General features: G+C 57.6%; 1 protein-coding gene across 5 annotated transcripts in view; it reads right to left on the bottom strand.

The window, feature by feature from the left end:
- Positions 1–348: 348 nt before the first annotated feature.
- Positions 349–18,805, bottom strand: part of SHISAL1 (shisa like 1) — a 140,246-nt gene continuing 121,789 nt past the window's right edge. For 4 of the 5 annotated variants that reach the window (XM_040490592.1, XM_040490593.1, XM_040490594.1 and 1 more), the window contains exon 5: positions 5,631–8,838. In XM_040490592.1, coding sequence (XP_040346526.1) covers position 8,838 — 1 coding nt within the window. In that variant the 3' untranslated portion in view covers positions 5,631–8,837. Of the gene's footprint in view, positions 568–5,630; positions 8,839–18,805 lie in introns of those variants that run through there. The other variant, XM_040490591.1, reaches the window with a different exon arrangement.

Below are 18,805 nucleotides of genomic sequence, written 5' to 3'. Positions count from 1 at the left end.
AAGTTGGATTCTACATGTGGGACAAAGCGTGCCTTGAATATCTGGGGACCCCAGGAAGACTACTTTTCCTAGCTGCCTGGCGGTTAGGTGGGGCTGTGTGTTCCAACCAATGAAATATGAGTGCAAGCGACGCTCGTTACCTCCGGGCCAAAGTGTCCAAGAGCTGATGAGCTACCCTCACGCTCTGTCCTTCCTCGCCACGGTGACCCTGGTGGCTGCGGGGTGAGATGATGGTGAACAGGATAGAGGTGCCTGAGCCCCTGAGTGATGTATGCTAGAGGGTTCTCACCAACCCCCGCCAGATTTTGCTTGAATGAGATGTATATATATATATATATATATGTATATATATATAGTTTTTATGCTTAGCCGCTGGGTTTAATTTATTTTGGATTTCCTCCCTGTACCATCATATCATCTTGAAAGGTGGCATTTTAATTCCTTCTATTTCGGCCTTCACACCTTCGGAAGATTCCTCGTCTCTGCCTCACGGTGCTGCTGGGAGTTCATATTCGACGTTGGACAGGAGTGGCGAGAACAGGTGTCCGGGGCTGATCAGCTCCTGATCTGAAAGGAAAGCTTTCAACATTTCAGGACTCCAGGTCTGGAAGGTGTTTTCTATATGTTTTTCACAGGTATCTGCTGTCTGGTTGGAGAACATTCCCTTGTGCTCCCAGCCTGCCCAGCATTTTAAAACTTGAATGGGCACTGATTTTTTTTTTTTTTCTGTACCTATTGAGATAATCACATCCTTCCCTTTAATATGCTGATGCTGTGGATTATGGTTATGGTTTCATTTTTTTGCAGTTTATTTATTTAAAAATTTTTCTTAAATGTTTTTATTTTTGAGACAAAGAGAGACAGAGCACGAGCAGGGGAGGGGCAGAGAGAGAGGGAGACGCAGAATCCAAAGCAGGCTCCAGGCTCCGAGCTGTCAGCACAGAGGCCGACGCGGGGCTCGAACTCACAGACCGTGAGATCATGACCTGAGCCGAAGCCGGACGCCCAACGGACTGAGCCACCCAGGCACCCCTTATTTATTTTGAGAGAGAGAAAGAAAGAGAGGGAGATGGAGAGAGAGGGAGAGAGAATCCCAAGCAGGCTCCATGCTGTCAGGGCAGAGCCCTACGTGGGGCTCGATCCCATGAACCATGAGATCAGGACCTGAGCTGAAATCAAGAGTTGGACGCTTACCCGACTGAGCCCCCCGCAGGCGCCCCTCTAGTTATTGTTCTCTGGTGTTCTACCACCCTGACATTTCTGGGACCCACCTGGAGGTGGGCCTGGAGTTTGCTTGGTGGGAATAATTTGCCTACGGATTCAACGTATTTAATAGTTACAGGGCTCTTTCGACTTCTATTTTCTAGCGTCAGTTTGGGGAACTTGTTTTTCCCAAGTCTCTTATCGGTTTTTATGTTTTTTGCATGTGTGGTGGGGCCTCCTTCTGCATTCCTGGTATTGAGAACTGACGACATCCCTCCCTTGTCCCACACCTGCCCACGGCTCCCCATTGCCCATTCGATCCAGCCCAAGGCAGTTGGCTGGGCGTCCGCGGCCCTGAGGGATCTGAAGGCGATCATTGTCCCTTGCCATGTATGGTCCCCCTGCCCCCGGCATAAGGGACAACTGGGGGAGAGAAGGCAGCTTTCCAGGAGCACACTCTTCATTCGGGGTGTTGATCCTGTCCCCTCCTCGGAGCCGGGCGGGGGAGGCGCATAAGTGTGTGTGTGTGTGTGTGTAGGGATGGGATTTTGAGATGACCGCTCACAAAGACGTGGGGCGCCTGCAGGGAGAGAGCTGGCATTTCCTTCCCTGGTGGCCAGTCTGCTCCCCGCCAGCAGCCCTGCTCGAGCCCCCAGGCAGAGGCGGAGAGGCTGGGAGGAGCGGGGTTGAGGAAGGGGAGGTCACAGACCCTGGGACTTGTCACCTCTGGCTCTGCCGAGGGCAGGGAGCTTCCAGGGAGACAGGACGGCTGCCTGGGAGGGAGGGGTCTCAGCAGGGACGCTGTGGGGTGGCTTGCTGTTGCAAGACCACGTCCCCGTGTGTGTGTGCGCGCGTGTGCGTCTGTGTGCACGCGTGCACAAATGGCTGCATCCTAGGAGCACGGGGTTCCCCAAAGACGCCTCCATGTGCCCCAAGAACACACCTGCGGCAGCAAAAGCAGTGACATCCGTCCAGCTCCCTGCCCTCCCCTCCTCTGGTCCCTTTCCTCCCCTCCGGCCGGGATGCCCCCTGCACTGGTGAGGAGAGGGGTGTGCCGGGTCTGCCCTCCCCCCATTGGGCCGTGGGACCGGACGCCAGGCCGTCGGGTGTGGGAGGCAGGGCTCCGAATGGCCTTTGAGACCAGAGCTTTGACCTGGCCACATTGTCAACAGGGCTGAGACCCTGGTGGAAAGAGGCCCCCACACGGTCCCCACAGGCGGCAGGTATGGGAGGCACAAAACCCCCGTTTGCCGACAAGCGTGTCTGTCCCTCCTGGAGTGTGGCGGGCGCGGTCGTCCTCCGAGAACCCACGGGCTGGTGGCGGCACTCGGTCACCCAGGGCCACCTTCCAGGCCAGGTGTGGGAATACACGCTGCCCCCCATGCCAGGCCAGGCTCAGGCTTCCCGGAGATAACAAAGGAGCAGGGCCGCCTCGTGCAGCCCCTGTCCCCACCTGCACCTGTGTCCTTGTGGACGCCACCGGCCGGGCCTCGGGGCTCGGCTCCTTTCCGACCTGCTCTTGTCCTTTGGGCAGGGGTCCCCCCTCTGGCCTCTCCATCTGCCCTCGGGGCCACGCCCCCGAGGTCTTCCGGATGGACGCGTGTGACCAGCTGCCCGTAATGTCACCCCGGACGCCTCCCCAGCGAGACCTCAGGCCCTCCTCTTCCAGCCTCCCGGGCGCAGAGTCACAGATCACGGGGGCAGGCTCCCTCCGGTGCGTTTGAAACATTAAAGCAAGTTTCGGCACAGGGAACAGTTGACATGATCCTCCTTTATTAAAACCTAAGGACATCTTTATAAAAACTACTGTATATAAAGACCAAAACAGTGCAGCAACAGTCAGTGTAAAATACATTATTATTATTATTATCAGGAATATTACTGGGTTTTTGTTTTTTGTTTTTTTGTTTTTTTTTGGTTTTCCCGGTTATCAGCTCCCAGGGAGACCCGGTGCCTGCTCATGGGAAGTCCGGCCACGCAGGAGAGAGGACGCGTTCTTTCCCACCCTCACCCGCGTGCCCTTGTCTGGCTGACCCTGGGGTGGACATACCCACCTGGGGGGGGGGTCCTGCCTTGTTGGGGTGACCGAGCCCCTCACTCTCGGCATCCCAACTCCGTTATTGCACGTTACTCAGGCTGCCTGCCTCTCTGCCCGTGATGTGTCCCACCAGTCGGAACACACGACACGGGGGCGGAAGCAAAAGGTGAGAAACCAAGGTGGGGTTCCAAGAAGACATTCTCTCAGGCCACCAGTTTGGCTCCGCTGGGGGCCCGCGGTGGCAGCGCCGTCTGTAACTTTCAATCACGCGCCCCAGCACGCGATCTCCCCTCCCGCCGCCCCTCCCCCCCCGGGGTTCCTCTGACTTCCACGGGATCCTGCACATTTTGGAGGGTGGTTTAGGGCCATTCACAGGGCACCTCATTGCACAAGCCCACTGGGGCCGCTGTTGGCGACGTGGTCCACAGAAACGATGTTCCTGGGAACCCATGACCGCTTCTGTGACAGCACTGTGAAAGGTGCCTCCCGGAGGTGGCTCCTGCAGCAGCCCTGAATTTCACTCTGTCAAGGGCAAGCTCACTGGGGCTTTGATGCAAAGATAGGAGTTTTCGATACAGTGTGATTAACGGTCAAAGCCAGTCACTCACCGAGCGTCTACCCGGCACCAACTATCTGGCCGGGTCTGGTACTGAAAACTTGGGGGTGGGGCGGGGACAATGCCACCTCCAAGGTCACCATCATGGAGGGGATCCCTATTTGTCTTGTGGATCTGGGCCTTCCTGTTGGGCACGACTGGCCAATTCCCAGGGGATCCCAGCCCATGTTCCCTGACATCCCTGTGTTTGGCAGGAACTGCTCCCAGATGTGCGCTGGGTTCAGAGCGGGATAAATATTTGTCGAACTGATGAACGAATGCATGCGTGAACGAGTGGATCTTCTAGAACCTTCTGTCTCGCCTAATTGTTCAACTTCGACATCTGTTTTCCGGACCACAGCCCCCAAGGTTGCCTACGTTTGTTTAACTCCCATCTGGTGCCGTGTTTGTGCCGCAGGCTGGCTGGGGTGGGGGGGGCCTCAGGTGGTGCTGGCCACATAGCAGGTGCGCAGCGTCTGAGTTCTGGGGGGGAAAGGGCATTGCCCCTGCCCGGTGATGGGCTCGGGGGCTGCAGGTGGCAGTGAGCAGTGTCACCACTCACTGGGGGGTTGGCTCCCCTCACCCTGACCTTACAGATGGCTGTGGGGACCAGACAGACGGCATCCGACACCCGCCAGCTAAGCGGTAAGGTCAGGAGTTCCTGAAAGTCACCTCTGCCATTCCGACTCCAGATTTCCACGGCAGAGGATGGGGGGGGGGGGGTCTCCCACGGACGTCGCTCTGTGATGACAAGGCTGCCCCTCCACACAGACAAGAAACGCCCCCCATAACGCCACTCGGAGCTGTCACGTCATTCTGGATCGTCGAGGAACCTGCAAATTCACTTCTGAAGAGTCACAGCTCTTCCTGCCCAATCAGCCACGGTGAAAAAATTAAAGTGAACCAAGACACCATGTTTTTAAAGTCTGTGACCCTGGAAAAGGTGGTTTTGGTTTGTTTCCGTTTTTGTTTTTGTGTTTGATGGCATGGGCTCCAGCAGACCCAGCGAATGGGGCGTCAGCTGAGCTGGCGGCCGGGCCGGGGCCGGGGCCGGGGCCGGGGTGACGGGCTGGGGAGGGGTGCGGTGGAGGGTCTGACTCCCCACCTGCTGTGGACGAGGGTCCGGGGATCTACGGGGGAGACAGTGCCCGGCACGGCGTCACCCACAGTCTCGCTGTGACTGAAATGATCTAAAGAGAGCTTCTGATTGGATGGTGAGCCGAGAAGGGTCTTGTGGCCGAAGTCTCTTTGCCCCGCCCCTGGCCATGTTTCTTCCTGTCCCCCCTCCCCGCCCCACCTCCCCTCCCAAACCCTTCCTTCCAGCCCCAGGGCCAAGCTTGCCTCAAGGGTGTTTGGGATGGTGAAGAGAAACCCCATGCACCGTAGCTAACTGCCCACCTGTCCTGGTAAAGTATCAGGAACCACGGAGACACGGGATCCACATGCGCGTGTGTGCAGTTAAGGCCCGTTTCGTGTCAGCCGTCCCCCAGGCGGCTGGCGGCTCCGGGCAGGTCTGCGGGAGAGTGGGCTGTTCCTTGAGGCGCGGGCGACGTCAGAGGTCAAGGTGAGGCCGGAGAGGCCCAAGGGTGCTGCCCAGTCCTGGTCCTGAACAGGCGCCCGACCACACCGATTACACCATACACGGCCGACACTTAAAGCATCGATCGAACTGCTTGTTAATCGCACAGCGTTCCCGGGTTGGGGGGTGGGGGGGAGGCCCTTACGGATACGGGGCGCCGGCTACACGGACCGGCCGGCCAGCGTCGGGCACAAATTCTTCAGGAAGGTACGTCGTCTTCTCCTTTCTCTGCTTTTTATTTTTCTTTTTGTACTATTATTACTGGCATTGTTACAAATGACGCGGTGATAAGCCAGAAGCTCACAGTAAAAAGGAAACAGAGGCAGCTTGAACACCCGGGTTTGCGAGTCGCTAAAAATAAAAAACACTAACGCGGTAAATCTCTACCGGAACTCGTCACTACCCCGTATCTGGTTCTCAGGGATGCGCTGCTGACTGGCAAGGTGGCCTGCCACAGTAGGATGGGGACAGGTTTTCACTGGGATGAGCTGGGCTCCTGCCGGCCTTGGAGGAGCCCTTGACACTGGGAGGGATGCACCTGCACACTCGTCCCCGTGCCCGCCGCGCGGGGCGCCTTGTCAGCCCCTCTGGGAGGCCGTGACTGCCGGCCCCTCCCTCTCACGCCCCCCGCCCGACCCACACACCCGTCAGGTGACACACGGGCTCGGAGAGGAGCTGGGAAGGGGCGCTGCTGTGGGTCCCCGCCCGCCACGCGCTCTGCCCGGCAGGCTGTCCCGCACTGGCCTGCTGCGTCTTGGATGTCTGCTGAGCTACATATGGGAGGCCTCCGCCCCGACGGAATGTTCCATCCCGAGCCCCCACAGGGTTATCAGTCACTCCCGGAAAAGACTGCTGGTGGGGCCCAAAGCAGAGCCTTGCAAACCGTAATTCTCCGGGCTGCAGATCAGGCGGGTCCGAGCCCCGGCTGGTCTAAGGGATAGCAGCCTCCAGGCCTGGGGGGTGGGGACAGCCAGCCAGCTCCTCCGTGGCCCAGGAGGCACCTCTGAGCGAGCAGCTGTGTGTGGGTCACCCACAACCACGGGAAGCCAGACACACAGCCCCCTACATCCCTGGCCTGACTCCTTCCTCTTCCCGAGGGGTAAACTGAGGGCAGGGGAAGCACAGGACCTGCCCGAGGTCACACTGCTCTTGGGGTGGAGCTGATGTCAGAATCTGGGTCTCTGTGGCCGCCCCACCCCCGACCCTCAGGTCCCCCTGATTCCCGAAGCTCGGCACCTAGGATGCATTCAGGTGAGGGGTGACCCGCCTGGGAGGGGTGGGGCGGGGACGGCTGCCGAGCACCTCTCCAAGGCCCCCCACGGTGTCCGGGGAAGGGAAGACACGCCCAGCCCTACTCAAGACCCCAAGCAAAGTTTTCCCATGTTGCCCCTGCCAGGCCATACGCTCGGGCACCCCAGTCTGGGGAGACGCACGGAAACCGTGCATCTGGCCCCCCACGGCCTGTGGCAAGCCACGGGGGCCATCGGGGTCTCAGCCTTAGTCCACGAAACGAGCAGCGTCCCTTCTTTATAGAGCTGTGGAAGGGACAGAGGGTCAGGGTGCACGGAGAGCGCTTCATCCAAGGACGGGCCGTTGTGTGCACAGCCTTACGGACTCCCTCTCCCTCTGCCCCTTCTGCCCTCCCTCTGGGTCCCAGCCACCCTGGATTTCTCCGGCTCCTCGAAACCATCCAGCGTGGTGCTGCCGCAGGCCCTTTGTACTTGGACGCCTTCCCCCTGGCTTTAATGCCCGCGGCTGACTCTCGCTTCTCAGCGAGACGGTCACCAACGGACGGTTTGGGCTGAATTCTCTCGGCCACGCACTGGTCGCTATTGGTAGCATCCTCAGTCGTGACCCACTTCTCCCCAGCCGTGAAACCAGCGCCACGAGCAGGGGCCCGCCCGCTCACTTGCTGTGTCTGAAGGGCAGATAGTCCGTGTGCAAGAACACTGGGTCTGGCTAGGTGAGGAGGTGCCATCAGGGGACACCCGTGTATCGAGCAGGGGCCACCGAGTCAAGTGCTGGGGGAGGCCTGGTCATCGCTGACACCAGCAGGACGAGGGTGTCTACACTGGCAGTGTGGCCTTGGGAGATTCACGTGATCATTTCCGGGGCAATGCCCTTCCGTGTGTGTGCCCTGGGCCAGCAGGGGTGGCGGTGGTGGTAGGGAGCTCTGCGGACGGATGTCACAGGCATCGGGTTTCTGGAAGTCTCACCTTAAACTAGAATGGTTTCTAGAAACGTCCCCCTCCCCGGGGGCTCCCACAGCCCCCTGTCCGGCACAGATCTGTGTGTCTGTCTATCCCATCAGATGGTGGCCCCACCAGGGCAGAGGCAAAGCCCGTCTGCCTCAGGGCCGGTCCCCATCACGGCCCAGCCTGGGGCCTGACACACAGCAGGTGCTTAACCAGGATGTGCTGTGTGGATGCCGGTTTCAGGGCAGTGGTGGGCGGAGAACTCGGGGCGACAGCCAGTCCGCCGAGAAGCCACTGGCGAGATTTCCCAGGGACTGCGCTGGGGGTGCCCTGGGCTGGGGAGCTTGGACTTTGGGTTCCCACACCCCTAAGATCAAACAGAGGGGACGGTCTCCTCCTGGCCTTGTGACCCTGGCACCTTCATTCCTCAGAGCCGTTTCTGCAGGGGGCTCACCACACCCCCCTCCCAGGCGGCGGGAGAGCGTGTGCACAAAGACACGCGGCCGAGTGCCTGCGCCATGGATGGCCCAAGACGCGTCTCCTGTTACCACGTTGTGACAGGAATAAATTCCAGAAGCACAAACCCTCACTAGCATTTGCGAAGCCCCAGTGGCCTCTGAGACACCGCTGATGGCAGCTGGGTCCCAGCTGCCAGCTGTGGCGAAAAGCTTGCCCCGGGACGCCGGCAAGGACCCCCAGCACAGGGGACCTCTGCCCATAAGAAGACTCGGGGACCCCAACAGAGACTCAGCAAACAAAAGAACACCCCAGATCGCACACACGCGCACACACACACACACACACACACACTCACATTCAGTATTCTGACACGGAAAGGCCCACAGGCCACGACTGGAGGGAGCGGAGGCAAGGGGCCCACGGGTACATCGCACAGGCTTGCATTAGAGTGGCTCTGTGTTGCCCATCCTGAGTCCACGTTGGCGTCACCTCTCAGAAGCCACCGGCCCAGAACGGGACTATTGCTTGCGAACGGGTGGCTCACGACCCCCTCCCTCCCTTACGGCCCCCGGCCCCCACCCCTGAGTTTGCTCCTAGTCTTAGAAGTCCGCGGAAGGGGGTTTGGGGCACAGGTGGCATTCCCTCCTGTGCCACCGCTGCAGCCACCTCGGCTCTCCCTGGGGTCTCTGCTGACGTGGTTCTTCTCGGAGGTCGTGCCGGGCGCTTCGGGGCTCACCTCCCCCATCCTGAGGCACGGCGAAAGGGTTTTCTGGGGAAGCAGAAGGAAAGAAAACATCACCTGGTGTCTCCTCCGTGGGGACTCACTGAGGACCTTTCTGCTGGGCCTCAGTGCCAGAAGCCAGGTTTTCTCCGCGTGCGTGACTTCTGGATACTGAGAAGCATTTGGCTTTAACACGGGAAGCAGGACGATCACGTCCGCCACCACTATGGCCCCATCCAGGACCAGCACCCGTGGCCCATGCAATAAGACAAGAAAAAAGCACAGTGTCTCAGGAGTGGAAAAGAAGAAACTGAATCACAACTAACAGCAGACAATGTACACAGAAAATCCAAGAGAATCAACAGGGTAATTGTTAGGACAGAACGCAGATACAGAGATACGACTTTCAATCCACGAGACATCAGATTCACCTCCAAAGCCCGATGGTGTTTATCTGTGGCAACAATTACCAGAGTGACCACGTGTCTCAGCGTGGGTCATCCCAGAGAACACCAGCTGTTCTGACATAATTTTTAATACTGTTCCCCTTCCGGGCTAGTAAGGATTTTCATTTGGATGATAAACCATACAGTCACCCTTGCTATAAAAAACTAGAAGATATTAAGAACAGGCACCAATACCACTCACGATCGTAATAAAAACCATTGTGAATCTTGGGATCACGTCACTGGATGCGACCATATCCCACGAAGCGATGGGGCGGAAACCAGGGTGCTCCTGGCTCAGGGACGGGCCGAGAGACCCATGGGGCAGGGGCAGGAGTGCAAACACTGGCCCACAGGGCACTCACAGCTTTGAACAGCAGCGTCGCGATGGCACTGTGAGTCCTCTGTCCCACATCCATTCAAAGGGGTAACGGCCTAGTCGCAGACACTTACCTTCCCAGACTTCCTGGCAGACGGGCTGGTCACGTGACCCAGTCCCGTGTAGGCGGAAGTCCACTGCGGAGGGGACACGAATCCAGGTAAGAGCGCGAGAAGGAGGGACACTCGCTAATGCAGGTGACGTGGGGGGGGGCCGGGAGGAACCTGGTTCTGGTGCTGGGTCCTGACAGCTCACCTCCATGCCAGGGCGGCTGGGCTTCTGTTACTCGCATCTGATCACGGCTCTTAACCGATAAGCCATCGTCAATCAAGCCCCAGGGTGTGTTAGGGGGGCCAAGGCCGGGGAGTTGAGGGCGGGGCTCTGACAAGGCCAGCACAGCCCATCCTTCCGGAGCAGGCAAGAGGCCGAGAAGCAGGCCAACCTCCCTGCTCTGCATCCGCGGGGACACGTGCGTGGGCTCAGGGTAGGGGTTCCACAGAGCCTCGTCCTCTGCCCGGAGCAAAGCCAGGTCCAGTGACCCCCCCCCCCCACCTGCTTTACCTTTCTCCATAGCATCCACCAAGTTTACTTACTGGTCCAATTTACTACGTGTCTCCCCAGCTAGAAAGTAAGCCACGAGGGGACCAAAGGGTTTGAGTTCTGTGTTCACTGCTGTCTTCTCAGGGACTGGGACGTAATCGGCAGGCACATCACAGGGGTTTCCTACGTACGTGTTGAAGGAGGCACGAACCAAGAATGGAAAACCCAGATGAACCATCTTTCAAGTTTCCCATCGTCTTTCTGAGCCTCTTTTTGAAACAGAGTTCTCGCGAGTCCTTATATATAAATTACTCGAGGACCAAGGCCAACCGGGGGGAGCACGGCAAGGGCCCTGGCAGCGAGAATCTACTTAACGGCAGGACCGTCTGAGACAAAGCCGAGGGTCGTGACTATTACAGGAAAGAAGGAAAGCGAAAACAGAGGGCCGGTGTAAATGATAAAGGGTAGGAGGGTAGAGGTGAGACGGAAGGAGGGAATATCCCATCAACCACGTCTTCGTCACCTACGTTCAGGGGTCCGAAGAATCGTCCCGAGGTTTCAGTAAAATTGGGCGCACAACAGTAAACAGAAAAAAAAAAAAATCATAAAACACAAGCAACCAAAAGCATTTGGCGGAAGGGAGAGAAGGGGAAAGGAAACAGAAATATTCGGATTTGGACATCCTTCATATGTAGGGAGAAAATAAACATGGTCTAAAGAAAGAGAGAATTAAGGGTGTCCTATCACAGCATAATTATAAAGATAACCACAGGATCAAAAACACAGCCTTGCAAATTGTCACAAGACACAGACACAAAAAATGAAACAAAGAAAACAGAGACCATATGGCGAAAATTGACAAACCTCCACAAACGCTAGAAAAGCGGGAAGCCCATCACAAACCATGACAGAACTAACACCAAATGTAGCTGCCACGTCAGGAAATGCTAATGAGCCGTACACACTCGCTTAAAAAAAAAAAAAAAAAAAAAGACTCTCAGACCAGATGACAAACAAGGTCTCCTGAAGGCAGAACGGGGTCACGTGGGTGTAACGTAAAAGGCTGGGCAGATGGCAGGGGTCTGGATCCGAATCTTAGGTAAAGCTGGAGTCTAGCGGGAGAAAAAGCAGGGCGCTGGGCGGGGGTCGATCAAGGATGAGTCACCAGAGTAAGGGGCGTCTGTGCACCAGATAACACGGCCTCTGCCTTACGGGGCCAGAACTGCTGGAAATGTAGGAAGCAGGAGACACGTTGGCTAGTATTTGTGCATTTTTTACAAACGTAAATGAAAATACATATTTTTTTGATTTCAGAGAGAGAGAGAGAGCGCGCGAACGAGAGTGTGTGCATGCAAGCCGGGGAGAGGGGCAGAGGGAGACAGAGAGAATCCCAAGCAGGTTCCACGCTCGATCCCAGCACCCTGGGATCATGACCTGAGCTGAAATCGAGTCGGACGCTCAACCCACTGCGCCGCCCAGGGGCCCCACTGGTACTCACGCGTTTTGATTAACCTCTCTGTCCATTACAGAGTAAGTTGACAAATGTGTGTGTGTGTGTGTCGTGTGCAGATGTGTGCGTGTGTGTGCGCATTCAACACAATCCGCCTTCTAGTCAAAGGGCCTTGAAAACAAACGCACAGAAAATGACTATCAGACCACGAAGAGAGCAAACTCCCAACTTCAACAAGGAGATAACGTGCTCTGATCACGATACACTAGAATTTGAAAGCATTTACAACCAAACCACAAATCAAAGCCAACTCTACCACCAAGACGTTTAGGAACTCTCTAATAACTCTTGGGTCCAAGAGAGAGCCAGGGAATTAAGATTCCAGAAAATGGGGACCATAATAAAAATGAAAATAGCACATCTCAGAACCTGTGGGATGCTCAGGAGACGCTCAGAGGAAAATTTACAGCTTTAAATACTGGTATTAATAGACAGGACGTGAATTAACGATCCCACTCAGAAAATTAAAAAAGAAAGGCCAAACAAACTCCAGGAAAAAGCAACTGCTACCTTAAAAGTGAAATTAAGTTGGGGCGCTGGCCGGGGTGACTCAGTCGGTTAAGCGTCTGACTCTTGGTTTCAGCTCAGGTCATGATCTCACGGTTTGTGAGCTCGAGCCCCGCGTCGGGCTCCACGCTGACAGCACAGGGCCGGCTTGGGATTCTCTCTCTCTCTCTCTCTCTCTCTCTCTTCCTCTCTCTCTGCCCCTCTCCCGCTCTCTCAAAGTAGATAAACACTCCTTAACAAAACTGAAATGAACTTAAAGACAAAGGCAGGAAGGAATAAATAAATAAATGCAATTTCTGGTTCTTTGCAAGACACTGAGACGTGAGCTGTGGCTGAATCGAAAAGGCAGGAGGAGGAAGTGACCGCTGGCTTTCCATTTCCGCTGTCCCTCGGCCCCCGCAGACAGGCTTTTGTCCCAACTACTCCGCGGAATTTGCCCTTGTCAAGGTCACCCAAGGCTTCCGTGTTGCTAAATCCCGTGGTCGATTCTGGTCCTTTTCTCCCTTCCCCACCCCCCCCCCCCGCCCCCGCCCGGGGGGGGGGGCGAGGGGGGAACACGGCGGGTCTCCGCGACACTCCGGAACCTCTCCCGGTTCTCCTTCTGCTTCTCTGGTCACCGCTGCTCACGCTCCTCTCCACGTCCCTTCCCCCCTTCCCCTCCGTTCTCCTCTCCACCTCCATCGCCCCTGAGGAGCTCATCTCCTCCCGGGGGCTCAGACACTATACATCGAGGACTCTCTGACCTCAGGGATTTCCAAACTGTCCACCTGGCATCACCAACTGGAGATTCACCGGACATCTCAAACGTAACCTGCTCTAAACTAAAACCCGGATCTTCTTCCCCAGTCGGCCTTCCCACAATGGTCCTGACCTCAGGAAATATAAGACCATCCTTCCTGTGGCCTGCACCGGAGCCCCAGGGCTACATCTGGCCCCCCTCTTCCCTCAAAGCCCACTCCGATCCGTTAGCGGGCCCGGCTTCTTCTGTACCCGTGAACCACACGCTTCCTGCACCCCCTTCTCCCACCGCGGGTCGGGCCCACAGGTTTCCTGCAGTGGCTTCCTTGGGACCCTGGGCCAGAGGGACCCTGTGAAAACCCGAATCAGATCATGTCACCGCTCGGCTGAAAATCCTTCCGGGCCCCCGTCCCATCAGAGAGGAAGCCAAAACCTTCTCTCTCCATCGCCTCTGATCAAGCTCTTGTCTCCTCTCTCTTGTTCACTCCACCCTGACCCGGATGCCGCATTTCGTGGGTCAGCTCGACTGGGCAGTGGGGGTGGAGCCAGGTATCTGGGCAAACATGATTCTGAGTGCGTCTGCTCCGGTGTTTCTGGATGAGGCTCACATCGGAATCCGGTGACTGTGTAAAGCTGACCGCCCTTCCCGGTCCATCGGAAGCCTGAATCGGACAAGCTGGCTGACCGGGGGAGAGTCCCCTCTCGGCCTGGCGTCTTCCGACTGGGACGTCGTTCTTCTCCGGCCTTCAGCCTGGGCCGCGTCCCGGCCCGCGCGCACCATCCACTCTCCCGGGTCTTCAGCTTGCCAACTGCGGATCGCGGGACCGCGTAGCCTCCAAAACTGCACGAGCCAATTCCTTGTAGTAAATCTTTTTATATATCTGCACCTGTACTCACAGGGTGTCAGTATCTATTTCTATAGCCTATCCGTATCTACAGTGTATATATATCTACAGCGTGTCTATATCTACATCTGGAGCGTATCTCTACGTATATGTGTATCTGTATCTGTATCCACATCTCTCCTATTGGTTCTGTTTCCCGAGGACCCAGGCACCCATCTCTTCTCCCAGAGAGACACGTGACTTATTCCCTCATGGCCTTCAAGTCACCTGTGCCTGAGACCCTCTCTGACCACCCAAAGAAGCTGCATTCCGTCTCCAATTCCTTCCGTGCTGTGCTGTTTTGCTCTCTAGCGCTAACTAAAATCTAGCCGTGCACAGGTGTTACCCACGTAGGTTTAAAATCCTCTGCGCATAAAAGCAGGCGTTTCATCGGTTCGGTCGACTACCATATCCCCAGGACAATAATGATGCCGGGCACACAGCAGGGGCTCGGCAAACCGAGGTGAGCAGACAGATGATCAGAGAGGAGCGAGGGAGCCCGCCCGCTCAACTCCGTCCAACGGCACCAGACAACCTCGACGAGATGAGTGAAGTGCCAACAAAACGGAAATGACCCCCAAGGATCCAGGAAAAGAGCATCTGAGCAGACCAATTGCCAAGTGGAGAGAGAAAAACAAAGTCAAAAAATAAGATCAATGCAAATCAAAGCCATAAGGAGAAAGCATCCCGGGCCACCAAACGGGACCCTTCCGCGTGCTCGCACCCACCACTTCGGCAAAGACCAAAAAGGTTGTGCGCTCCTCGTGCTTGCTGGTTTGTGGGGCTGGTGGGGGGCGGGGGGGCGGGGGGGGGGGGAACCTCTGCCTCGTTGCTACAGTAGCAGAGACATCAAGGTCATTTCCGGAAGGCAGTCTGACGTGCTGCACAGTTACAGACGCACATGCCCTCTGACCCCACAACTCCATTTCACAATCATCCCCCAAATCTGCGCGCAAGGGCGAAGGATGTACAAGCCCGTTCGCTGCAGCAACGCGGGCGATGGCGGGAGGTGGGGATCAATGACATGGCCGTCGGTAGGGCACCGGTTCAAAAGCAACGGCTCCCCACGCGTGGAGAGGGAGGCCGACATCAGAAAGGACAGTCTGTCGCCGCCCCAAGGCCCCACGCCCACACACCTCCCGTCCTCTGGTGTCTGTCTTAGCCGTCGTCGGGGTTGGTGACTTTAATCCTGTCTACGTGCCGAGGCCTCTTCCCCGGACTTTATTCTGGAACATCCAACCACCTCCTGGCTGTCCCCTTGGGTACCCAGCTGGCATCTCGTCCTCGACACGCCCGAAACCAAACTCCTAGGCTTCCTGCTAAACCCGCTCCTCTTCGGTCCCCTTTTCGGCTGATGGCAGCTCTTTTCTCGCACACCCAGGTCCAACCCGCCAGCCAGTATCTCGTCGTTTCAAAATACACGCGGAACCTAACCGCTTTCCCTGCCGCCGCCCTGGTCCAAGCCGCCGCCCTCGAGGATTTCAATACTCTTAGCTGATTTCTCTGCCCTTACCTCCCGACAGTGCATTCTCGACACGGAAGCCAGAGTTCTCTGTGCTTCTTATATATTTTTGAAATATAGGGGGCGTGGGGCGCCCGGGTGGCTCAGTCGGTTAAGCGTCCAACTTTGGCTCAGGCCACGGATATCGCGGTCCGTGGGTTCGAGCCCCGCGCCGGGCTCTGTGCTGACAGCTGGGAGCCTGGAGCCTGCTTCGGATTCTGTGTCTCCCTCTCTCTCTCTCAGCCTCTTCCCTGCTCACGCGCTGTCTCTCTCTCTCCAAAATAAATAAGTATTTAACACTTTTTTAAAAAGATATAGGGGGCCCCTGAGTGGCTCTGTTGGTTAAGCGTCTGACTCTTGATTTCAACTCAGGTCATGATCTCAGGGTTCGTGAGATCAAGTCCTGCGTCGGGCTCCGTGCCGAACGCATGGAGCCTGCTTGGGAGTCTCTCTCTCCCTGTCTCTCTCTCTCTCTCTCTGCTACCCAACCCCTGCCCACTCGAGCTCTCTCTCTCCAAAATAAATAAATAAATGTTACAAATAAATCTTTTCTGCTTGAAAGTCTCTAATGGCTTCTTATTACCAAGGCTCTGGTGTCTCTCCATGCTGCCCCCTCATACTTGCCACGCCTCCTTTGTCTTCCTCTCCAGCCCTCTTAGGGCTTCTTAGTTGTTCCTCCAACATTCCTGGGCGCCCCTGCCTCAGGGCCTTTGCACTTGCCGTTTCCTCTGCCCAGGCTGCTCTCCCAGACATCTGTGCACGGCTCATTTTCTCAGCAACCTCAGGTCTCGGTGCAGATGGCTCTTCAGGGAGGCCTTCCTGACCCACCTGCACCCCCGACCCCCTGCTCACTGCCACACTCTTCACATGCCTTCGTTTGAGGACCGTCCGCCTTCCCGCCGCCACATCTGTTCCCTAAGAGCGGGGCTTATCTGATGCAGGGTTTTCTGCTCTATCCCAGCCCTGGGGACTTAGTTGGGGGGGAGGCCTGGATGATTCAGACTCTGGCCTTGGCAGCTGCATCTGGAGAGGCAGACAGTGACATCAGGCAGGGAGATGCTGAGACAGAGGAAGCCCCAGGGGCTCAAGGAAGAAGAAGTGTGAGGACGCTTGTGGAGGAACTCCAGGTGGTTGTCTAGACCTTGCTTGGCTTCCCCCAGGGACAGGGAGCTCACTAGCCCACAGCCCATTGCTTTCTACTGTTCAGTTAGCTGGGAAACCTTTATCATATGGGCCGAATCCTTCCCGTAGCTCCTCTCCCTGCCTCTGGTGGCCCTTCTGAGACACGGGGGCAGCAGGAATGTCCTTCTTACTCGTCTCTGCTCTTCAGCTGATGCGGAAATGAGGCTCCCCTTTCTCTGAAGGGAGCCGGCATTACCCGTGACCCTGGCCAGGGCCTCCAGGAGGCAGTCCCTGCTGCTGGGCCCCGCGATCAGGCCAGCCTCTGTATTTGCCCAGAGAGACTTCTCCGGACAGCAAAAGCTCCTCCAGCGACCGCCTGGGGGAGGTGAGTGAGGCCAGCAGGTGCGAAATTCAGGCCGGGGGAACCGAGTCGGGGGCGCTGGGGTGGGGCATGCGGGGGGCTTCTTGTCGTCGCTCTGTGCACAGGCCGGGCAGTGGGAGGTGGCGTTTATTGCATTATACATTTTATGTATGTTCTTTTTTTACGCTTATTTATTTTGAGAGAGAGAGAGAGAGAGAGAGAGCGAGGGACTGCATGAGTAGGGGAGGGGCAGACAAAGAGGGAGAGAGAATCCCAAGCAGGCTCCACACTGTCAGGGAGTGGCTCGATCCCACCAACTGAGAGATCATGACCTGAGCCGAAATCGAATAGAAGCTCAACGGACCGAGCCCCCCGGGCACCCCTTACGTATATTCTTTTGCGCAAAGTGAAATATTTCGAAATCAATGGCATTAAAAAAAAATTGGTCAGGGTTTCTTCAAGGGTAAAGTTTAGAGGCCTTAGCGGGCACTCGGGGCCTCTCACCACCAGACTCCGACTACTGTGTCCACATCTGTGCTCCCCTCTCCAAAGCCTCTCCAGAACGCCCGAGTTTGCTCCCACAGGCTGGGGACACCGCCCCTTTCTCTACGTGGCACACTCCTACTCATCCTTCAAGACCCTGCTCACAGGGCACCCCCTCCATGCGGCTTGTCTTGGTTACAGTACCACAGGGCCCTGCAGACGGGCTGGGGGTGGTGACTGCCCCTGGCCTTGGGGGGCAGGCCTGGGTTCAGATCTCAGGTCTCTCCCTCGCCAGCCGTGTGACCCTGGGCAAGTCACTCAACCTCTCTGGGCCTCAGAACCCACCCGATTGCCACTCCTCACTGCTGGCCAACGGGGCCTCTCACTGCCAGCTCTGGCCTGGCCCATCTGGACATAGCAGGGCCCGTCACCCCAGGGCAGTCCATGCACGTCAGGAACACTGCACCTCAGAACAAAGAGTCGGCGAATGTCAGCTTTTGTTCTGCTTTTGTGGCACTCACATCGCGGTCACGGAGGGAGCTCCCGTCCGTGAGGGCAGGAAGCCGATCGATCGGCCGGCTCCTGTCCCTGAGAGCCACCCGCCCCTGTCCTTGGGGGCCACCGGTCCTCCCGGGCGCCTTGCGGGTGGCCTGGCCCCTCACGGCCAGCAGCCTCGCGGGGCCAGGGTCACCAATGCTCCTTTCGCTCAACACCAGTGTCCACACCTAAGCCCTCACTGGCCGCACCTTCTGCCAGGCCTGGTTGGGTGCTGGGGGCACAGACCTGAGCCAGGGGTGGGCCCTGCCCTTCGGGGCTCAGAGCTGATGGGGGAGCCGCACGGGGACCCGCAAACAAGAGCGGGAGGTCCGCGCTGTGCCAGCGGGGAGTGCCCGGGGGCCGTGCCTGGTGCCGAGGTGGAGGTGGGGCTCAGGGAGAGCCCTCGGGGAGCCGGGGGAGCTGGTGTCGAGCTGAACCCCCGCGCAGAGTCAGGAAGATGAGGAAGGGACGCAGGGGGAGGGCACGGCCTGAGCCAAGGCCGTCCAGGGGCTCAAACGGTGCAGGACAGACGCTCCTGGCAGGGGTGAGTCTGGGGGGTTGGCGGCCACCAGGCACTTCCATGCCAGGCGAAGGCACTGGGACGTGACCCTAGGGCCCCGAGAGCAGACGTGGAAGCCGCCACTCCCCCCCCCCCACCTTCCCGGCTGTAATAAGGGTGGGGGTCCGGGCCGGGGTCAGGGGTCAGGGCGCTTGGGCTGGGTGTTTCTTCTGTGCCAGCGCCTTCCACGCACAGTCTCGCCGAGCTCTCCCACAGCCCTGCGAGGGGGGAATGTCATTTCCTCTGCGTACAGATGGGGACACTGAGCTCAGGGGGGTCACGCAACCCGTGCACGTGTGGAGCCGGGAGGGCGAGCAGCCTGGGCCGCCGGCTGCTGTGTGCGCCCATGGCTCTGACGCAGGGCAGTGGCCTGGCGGGCTGGGGGCAGGGAGCTGGGGGGAGGCGGGAGGGGGCAGGGGGGGCGGTGCAGAGAGAGCTGCGAACCGGC

This window comes from Herpailurus yagouaroundi, unplaced genomic scaffold (assembly GCF_014898765.1).
Source record: "Herpailurus yagouaroundi ecotype Mexico unplaced genomic scaffold, PumYag 182, whole genome shotgun sequence".
NCBI lineage: Eukaryota > Metazoa > Chordata > Mammalia > Carnivora > Felidae > Herpailurus > Herpailurus yagouaroundi.
This window is presented reverse-complemented; position numbering and strand designations above follow the sequence as displayed.